At 33.5% G+C, this 9,213-nt stretch overlaps 1 protein-coding gene across 1 annotated transcript; it reads right to left on the minus strand.

Annotated features, from left to right (window-relative positions):
* Positions 1 to 3,456: 3,456 nt before the first annotated feature.
* LOC111910373 (pectinesterase) lies at positions 3,457 to 5,478 on the minus strand. The gene is made up of 2 exons (XM_023906216.3): positions 4,405 to 5,478; positions 3,457 to 4,293 (listed from the first exon to the last, which is right to left on the minus strand). Exons 1-2 carry the CDS (start codon positions 5,423 to 5,425, stop codon positions 3,602 to 3,604), a joined length of 1,713 nt encoding a protein of 570 aa, XP_023761984.1. The 5' UTR covers positions 5,426 to 5,478; the 3' UTR covers positions 3,457 to 3,601.
* Positions 5,479 to 9,213: the final 3,735 nt, after the last annotated feature.

Consider the following 9,213-nt stretch of genomic DNA (forward strand, 5'->3'; position numbering starts at 1 on the left):
ATATCAAAGTTCAAACGAGAAAACAAATAAAGAATAATGTTAAATTGCACTTTAAATGGAACTTTTTGATATTTTGCATTTGTAAAGTCTTACATAATTGTTTCTAGTTGTTTTTTCCTGATAATATATACTACATAACGAATTTAACTAGCAATTATTAAATAACTAAATAATAAAATAAAATAACAAAAAATTATACATTCTAACAAACATGTAACGTTTTCTATAAAGTTACTCTCGTAAATAAATAATATATTATAATTTCAAATATTTTTATTATATGTTATCGACGAATAGATATTTCTTAATGTGTTTATTGTTTTTGGGTATCAATAATTACAGTATAACAAAAAGATAATATAATAAATTAAAACTAAAATGTGTATGTAAGAGTTATCACCATTTTATAGCTAGCATGTATCATTATACCTATTATACCTATGTTCAGACTCCACCATTTATTTATCTATGTTCACACTCTACATACTCCATCATCATATTTTTGTGATAGAACGTAAGAAAGAGAAAGAGAGTAAGCGATAGAGAGAGAAAAAAATACCAGTAGTAGATATTGCTCTTGTGAGAGGAGATCGGAGTGGGAGAGGCGGAGACCCGTAGCCGGTGGAGAAAAAAAGCTGGCGACAGCGAAGCGAGAGGTCGCCGTCAGAGACGCAAGAGTCCCTCGTGTGGCGACAGAGACCGGTCGAAGAGATGTAGTTGGGCGTCGATGTTATTTCCGGTGAGATTTAGACGTTTTCTCTTTTCCGGCGAAGAACTTTCTGGGTCTTGGTGGTTTTTAAACTCAAATCTTCAGCTAAGAATACATTTATTAGACTTTTTTTTATTTATAGATTTTGAGAGATACTTTTCAAGTTTCGTGGATTAATTAGGTTCCTAATACCACGCGGTTTCTTTTGATTTTATCAGAAATTTTCGGATGTTGGTTTAACTCGATTTTTTGTTCAGATTATTGGTTTTTGAACTCAAATCTTCAGTTAAGAATACTTAACTGCATTTGTTTAGTTACATTACATGTAAAAGCAAACTCAAAGCAGGGGGGCCTAATTAACAAATTGAATGATCATTAAACTTATTTTATATAAAAACAATATATATGTAAGGTATTAGAAACTTCAAAACCGGGGAGGCCATGGCCCCCCCGGCCCCTATTACGGTCTGCCACTGCTTTACTCTATCCTTTCCATTTCTCTCTGAAACCCATTTGAATCAGGCTATTGTCTAAATATCCCCAATTAATGGAATCGAATGCTTTATTGAAGTCTACTTTAAATAGTAGAATCTTATTTTGTGCTTTTTTTGACCATGCACAAATTTCGTTTAAGAGAAGGGGTCCATCTATGATGTTTTGCCCAGGTACAAAGGTTGTTTGTACCTCGTCAATGCATTGTCCCATAACGTGTTTGATTCTTACCGCCAGAATCTTTGCAATTATCTTGTAAATGCATCCGATCAAACTTATAAGACGGTAATCGTTTAATCGTTGTCGGTATTTGATTTTTGGGATAAGACATATGAAGGATGAGTTGTAGGATGGATTAATCTTACCTTATCTTTCAAAGTACTTTACCACAGCTGCGATATCCCCCAATAGAACATCCCAGTACTTTTTATGTATTTGAAAGTGAGCCCGTCAGGACCCACATATTTATCATTCCCACATGCCCACACTGGATTTTTAATTTCTTAGAGTGTAATAGGAGCTTCTAAGGCCACTTTGTCATGTCATGTGATTTTTTGAAACAAGTTAATGTTAAAGGTAGGTCTACTTGGCCACGGTTCTTGAAGCTTATATTGGAAAAATCTAAAAGCTTTTAAGTTGATTATAGTGGGGTAAGTGCAATTTCCATTAATTAGTTGACCATTTATGTAACACCTTGTTTCTAGATCGGATCAACTTAGGGCTTCATGGAGTTAAAGGCATGGTTTTGGGGTAAAACCAAGGCTCGCGACGTGACCATAGAAGAGTCACGACATGAGGAGTGATTAAATGAAGATTTTGATTTAAACTGAGCTTACGACATGAGCAATAAGAGCTCACAACATAAGATACGTTGCAGCCCAAGCTCATGATCTTTTAGGGTTTCCTTCGTATTTAAACCCCATAAACTTCATTTTAGGGTTCCAAAATAGCCTCCTTCGTCCCTAAGCTCAGTAAAACCCTAACCCTAGCCTCTTATTGTGATTCTTGAGCTTTTGGTGGAGTTTTGGTGGTTTGAAGAAGAAGAGATCACCATTGAAGCATAGTTTTAGCTTGGGAGTTCCATTTGCAACCTTTAGCTACACTTCTGGACCATTGTGAGTAACCAAGATTCAAACTTTATGTTTCCTTGTTGCTAGATCTAAGGTTTTATGGATGTTTAGCCATGGTTTAAGAGTTATAGTGTTGGGACTCCATAAAGTTGACAACTGAATGGATACCAGATCCAAAGACCCTTCTTGTTCCAAGCCCCTTTACTCTTCAAGTTTCTTCAAGGAATGCACCAAAACATATACTCTTAGCCTTACACACTCTCAAAATGGAAGATAAGTCGATTAGGGTTTGTATCAGTGTGATAAGGTGATGAAGGAGGCAGGTTAAAGGACTTAAGGTCCTTTAAATAGGGTGTCAACCTTGAAAATTAGGGTTTTCACACTCAGCTTCAACTCGTCGAGTTGGGGCCTCCAACTCGTCGAGTTGTTCTGTCAAAATGAATATAAAACACTTGAAATTTATACCTGGGAGTCGGGATGTTACACCGGTGCTCTAGAGCAGTTGGGTTGAAACGGCGGACCAACTAAAAAACAAACTTAATATACGTATATGATTACAGCATGTATTTTTTTTAGAATATCAATAAAAATGAAAGAAGATTATGGAGCATCAATGTCATATAAAAGTAAGTAATTAATAAGTTTTTATTAATTCTTGAGGCATTTAACCATTTTAGGATATTTACTAAAATAACCACTTTATTTAAATCATATTTAACATTTTAACAACTTTTTTGGAAAAAAACGATAATGACTACAAGTTTTTAAAGTGGAAAATTACATTTTTCTAAAATGCATACATCGAAACTTATGAGTTGTGAAGTAATCTATGAGTTTCGGGAAAAAAAATATCTTTACTGACCTTAATCTAAAAAAAATCATTTTTTGTGTTATTTTGGAATTTTAAAAATAACTTCCCAACTTATATAAACAATTTCGTGATTACTAATAAAAATTTAAGGTCTAATGAAAATACAGAAGTTTTTTTTTTTGGTGGAAAACAAGTTCGAATCTCTTGAAAAAAACATTTAAGGTTTAGTTAATTTATAAACACCTATTGGTAACAAACATTTTAAAATATGTTCCAACAAACGCAAAATCGATCAAGCGTCTAAATCCTGTTCTTTTATAGTAACTAACTTACTATATGTATTACTTTTATTATTTTGAGTTTCAATCCATATATTACACAAGTTTTAATCTGGTATTGGAATCTATAAAACATATTTAATCTGGAGAGGATTAACAAGTAGCCGATACAAAAGTGTGGATCCTTTTCTTATTCAGTTATTAGGATTCAAAAAACTTATTCCAGATCACACAAACAAAATCACAGCCCAAGAGAGAAAGGGAAGCCGGTGGCTCTTAACCAACTACCACCATCGATAAAGTTTCCGGCAGTAAAACCTCCAGCTTCCGTAGCATCCCTAATCACCCTGTACCCTCTCCATGTCACTCTATTCGCCGTAGCAGCTCCAGCCCCTGTGTTTTGGTACTCTCCGTAATACAACGTATTAAGTGCAAAATCCCCGTTCCAAGGAAACCATCCTGCCGGATTTATCACGTTGCTTATCGTTGATTGCATCACCACTGTCCTCGAGTATTCCCTCCAAGGCCTCCCTAGGTATGTCGGAAAGCTTCCTTGCACCGGTAGAAGGTCTGATGTAGCTCCTATCCTTGATTTTTGTATCACAATTCCTGTATTCTGGTTAGGGTCGCTTCGGCCTTGAGCTGTAACCATGTTCCTTTGGTTTGGGTTAGGACGACGAGCGTGTATATCACAATTTTGAAAAACGGCTGCAGCATTGCCAAATATGAAGTCGACTGTGCCTGCTATGAAGCAGTTGATATAGAATTGACGATTGGAATGGACGTAAAGGGTGTCTTGGTATGCTATCATGTCACATAGGTAGAATGCAGAGAGATCGGATCCGACTCGTAGCGCCACCGCTTGGTTCCCTGACGGACCAGCGGTGTTTTGAAACGTTATGTCCCGCGCTAGAAATCCAGCACCCACAGCCGCTGCATAAATCAGTTGGAAAATAATGAATAAAGTCAAGTTTTATAGATTGATAATGCGGACTATATGTATCGACAACCCTAATAAAGATTAGGATATAGATATATATATACCGACAGTTGCAGAATTGAATGTGGTGCTGCCGCCGGCAACACTTCTGCTTCCGGTGATTATTGTGGAAGTTCTTCCGGAACCCAGAAACATCAAGTTCCTTTTATTACTAGGAATGTTGACATTTTCCCTGTACACCCCTGCTGCTATCCTAATCACATACCTGGTTGCGCTTGAAGCCGGAGCAGCAGCCACGGCAGCAGAAATCGTTGTAAAGTTACCACTTCCATTCGCGGCTACAGTCACGTTAGGCGTCACTGTCCCTAACTGCAACAGCTTTCTGTCACCAATGGACAACCACTCCGGCCACTCGTCATCCTCCTCCTCCTTTAACTTCCGCCCATTTATCTCGACTTGGTTGGCCATATCTGTGTCGGTCATGTTCTTGATCATTGCTAATGATATACTACACAACTTCTCGGCGTGGATCTCTCCAGCGATAAGCGATTCACGAAGCTTCCTATCATGTTTGTCGTGTGAGAATCCGTCGATGCATGTTTCCTGGTTGGTCAATGTGGTGCTCATAAGTGTCATCAAGCCATCAACATGTCGGCGACTCCCTTTCTTCATCGGATAAGCACTCAGGATAGCGAGGACCTGGTTGAGTTCTTGAAGTGTCTCGGCGACCATCTCCAGACAGTCATGGAGAGCGATTTTCTGACGTTTCGTGAGATCAGTCTTAACTGTAAGCTTCTTTATGGTGAAGTAGTTTCTTTGGACTATCTCTTTGGTTTTATTGACAGCGAGTTCGATGACGTCTTTTGGAGTTGTGATTTTTTCGGTGATTTCAGGGATACCGGAAAGTGTGGAGTAGCATAGATCCGGGTGTAGGGTGGCACTACAGGATGATTTGACGATGACGTGAGCTGTGGAGGACTCGATGTTGATGTTAGGGGATTGAGAGTTAACTCCGACTACAATGCCATTAACAGCAGAGAAAAGTAGGATTGAAGCAAAAACCCTGAAAAAGAACTTTTTGTTGTTGCCAAAATCCGGCATTCCGGCGAAGAGGTGACTGTTCATTAGATGAAGTGATGAAGAAGAGTGAGAGGATGTAGGGCGTTGAGTGTCATATATATCGTGTGTCCATTAATGGATATTTATTTCAGTTATATCATAAGACCCTACTATAATTGAAAGTGTAGCAGATATTTGCCCCCCCCCCCCCCCCCTATTTTCATCTAAAAACTGAAATATTTGAACACGTACCTATTATTTATGGCGTCTGATGCGTCCATTAATATGTGTGTTTTCATTTAAAGTTGACAGATACAAGTTTTGAAAAACACTATTTAACGATAATATGTTAACATTTTTTTGAGTTATGAAAAATATTTGCAATATACAGAAATGAAAAAAAGAATATATGAATCAGCTAAGAACAGGAAACAAAAAAGAACATATCACTAAACCTAGGTTTTAAATAGCGTAATGCGCCTCAAAGCGCTTTGGGCTTTAGGAGTAAAAGCGCTAAGCAAAAGCACCCGCTTAGAGCACACAAAACGCTAGTTATTAAAAAAATTAAAATATAGAAATTATATATAAATACTTAAAAAAACATATCCTGCATATTGCATAAGACATCAATTTCACAAGTCAAAAGTCGATTTCAAAAGTTAAAAGTAGCATCAGGCATGGTGATAAAAAAAAGGCTCCACAATCACTTCCAATATCCTCTTCCACCTCTTCAGAGGAGAGAGGAGGGCAGGAGGCCGAAGATGAATATAGAGAAGAAGAAACGTTTTCCAGCCTACTGATGTTGTCTTTGTGTTGCGACGTATAAATTCACATTTTAATAACCCTACATCCTACGTATCTAATTAAAAAATACAATAAACCTGACCCAGCTAATTAAATAAGCCCAGTATACCAAAAGCGCTATTAAACGCCGCTTTACCAAATCGGAAAAAACGGCAAAAGCGCCGACTTAAGCGGTGAGTAAAGGAATCTGAACACATTACTAATTCAAAAGCGATTTTTATTTTCATATGACCGCCTACCGCTTTAAGCGGTCCAAAGCGCCGCTTTTTAAAACCAAGCAGTAAACCATAAAATATCCAGCCATAAACTTTATTTATCTTCTAGATTCATATATATTTGCTACTTCCTATTTCTGCTTTTATTTTGTAGTAGGGTGAATGGATATAAACTAACGACAACCTCTTTAATAACAAATTCAGATGATGTATTTGCTAAAAGGCCTACGTCCCACCCTAGTTTGACCCGGTCATCTTTGCAGGTTTAAAGAGGATTGAGAATTTGGGATAAAAAAACAAAAAAGAAAATGACTTTTTTTCTATCTATAGTAGTCGGAGAGGGAATGGTCTGTAAAATAATCTGTGCTTGGGTGAAGTTCTCAAAACAAAGGTCCTGATCTCTCTTTTGATGGGTTTTTGACAAGAATGGTGTTTTGGAAAATTTTATTTAATAAATAGGTATAATTTTAAAAATATTTACCGGTGTAATTGTAATCTTTTTTTAACCATCAGTTACAAATGTATGTTTATTTTGTGTGAGTTTTTGTTGAATTGTTTAATTTGTGATCGATATTTTAATTCATAAATATATGTATGTTTATTTTAAGTCGTGTGATGTTTTTGTTTCAGAGCCGTTTATTACTATTGATGATTCTAGCAAATTATCTAAGGTCACTATAAATTGGTAATGCAATCGGTATTGTTATAAAGATAGGAGCTCACAACTTATGAATTAACTCCAAACTCCAAAGGGAATATGATGACATGTTTACAATTATTTTTAACAACAAAAGATTATATAAAAAAAGAGAGGACAATATTAGGAAGTTCGAAATATACAAACCAGTTTGCAAAAACAAAGAAAAGATAGAAACAAATCACACTATAACTTGAATCATCAATCTAAAAGGAAAAAGCCAAAACAATACACCTTAGTCCAAATGAAAACAGGAGGGGCAAATCCGTCTAAACCGTTAAACAAATGATTTTATTTTATGTAGTGCAATTAAGTTCCAGACTATCTTCAAATAACCTCAAACATGAAATAAGATGCACCCGGGTAAATAGTAAACTCCAAATGTATCTTCAACTTTCAGTACCCCAAAGCAATAGCCTACCCACCAACAACACAGGGAAAATCTATCCAAAAACATTATATGACTAGGCGAATGCCCGCGTGTTGCGCATAAGCATCTATATAGCTGAAATCTTTACAAATATATGTTTTTTTAATATAACAATATTGTTGTTATTGAATTTGATATAATAATTTGTACACTAAATTGATATAATATATTGATTATTTTGAATTATATGATAATATATACATCTATTAAAACTGCATAATCTCAATCTTTTGAACTACCTCTACCCATGGGTTACTAATTAATAAAATTAAATATAATATATGGTTTAATGTTATTTATAGTTGTTGTTATTCTTAATTAATTTTTTAAAATTTATTTGTTTAACATTTCAATTTTTATCATTGTAATTATTTAAAACATCAAACAATTTTTATTTTATTTTAAAGATAACAATATAATCATTATATAGAGTTATTTTTAACTATTGTTATTGTAAGTTATTTTAAGTTACTTATTTAAAAACTTTTAACGATTATAAAAATATATTTAGAAAATATTTTAGTTAAATTTATATTACAATTTAGTTTTTGCATTTATCATATAATTTATCACTTTTAACAATTAACAAAATATTCTTTGGTTTTTTTAAGTGAAACTGAAATTTATATTGAAGTTAACCCTGTAATGTTATATTTAAATTAACAAATTAAGTATTTTGTTCAAACTGTTCAAAAGTTATAGCTTTAAACTGATAATGGTTTACATACAACAACATATTAAATCTAATAAATTTAGTATAATATGTTAAAAGTTACAGACATAACTTTATAAGTAAAAGTAAAAATATTATTTTAATATTGAAATTTAGTTTATTTATGATTACACTTAGGGTTTGATACTTACTTAACCTTATTAACCAACTTATAATCATTATTAAAAATACACTAAAATTTATCACTTTTAACTTTCTACAAAATATTTTATAGATTGTTTAAGTTGAACTAAATTTTATATTTAAGTTGATCCTGTAAGGTTATATTTAAATTAATAATTTAAGTATTTTATATAAATTGTTCAAAAGTTGTAGCTTTAAAATGATAATGGTTTACATCTAACAACATATTAGACCTAATAAATGAAGTATAATATGTTAAAAGTTAAAAACATAACTTTATAAGTAAAAAAAATATATTCTTTTAATATTGAAATTTAATATATATATATATATATATATATATATATATATATATATATATATATGATTAAACTTTAGGTTTTATATTTATTTAACCTTATTAACCAATTTATAATCATTATTAGAAAGAAATTGAAAAGTCATGGAAGTTTCAAATGAATGTGGTGAAAGGAAAAATGAATGGGGGTTTCAAATGCATGAGATTCAAGAAAAAATGCTAGCTTTATAAGTATGTATGATATGAACATCTTAAAGTAGCAACAAATAACACCTATTTATGAGCAATTACCACTTGTATCATTTCACGGTTGGATAAGTCATGAAGATATTAAGATAATCCTTATTATTTTGTTAATTAGGTTCATGCAGAGCTTCTTCAAGCTATTGAAGATGCTGAAGAGGGGTTGTTTGCAAGTTCTTCACACCATCAATTTATATTCAATAAGAAGAACATTTTATTCATCTGCTTGTTATAATCATAAAATAAAAAATAAAAAACATTGGTCTGACGTTTCAACAAGAACCATGGATTTGCAATTCTGATTCATGTCT

The sequence above is a fragment of the Lactuca sativa genome, chromosome 5 (genome assembly GCF_002870075.4).
Source record: "Lactuca sativa cultivar Salinas chromosome 5, Lsat_Salinas_v11, whole genome shotgun sequence".
Taxonomy (NCBI): Eukaryota; Viridiplantae; Streptophyta; class Magnoliopsida; order Asterales; family Asteraceae; genus Lactuca; species Lactuca sativa.

Excerpts from the sequence above, each read along its gene's own strand:
- LOC111910373 (XM_023906216.3), bottom strand. The coding sequence starts at position 5,425 with ATGAACAGTCACCTCTTCGCCGGAATGCCGGATTTTGGCAACAACAAA. Across the intron at positions 4,294-4,404 it reads ATTCAATTCTGCAACTGTCG|CGGCTGTGGGTGCTGGATTT; the intron begins GTATATATATAT and ends TGATTTATGCAG.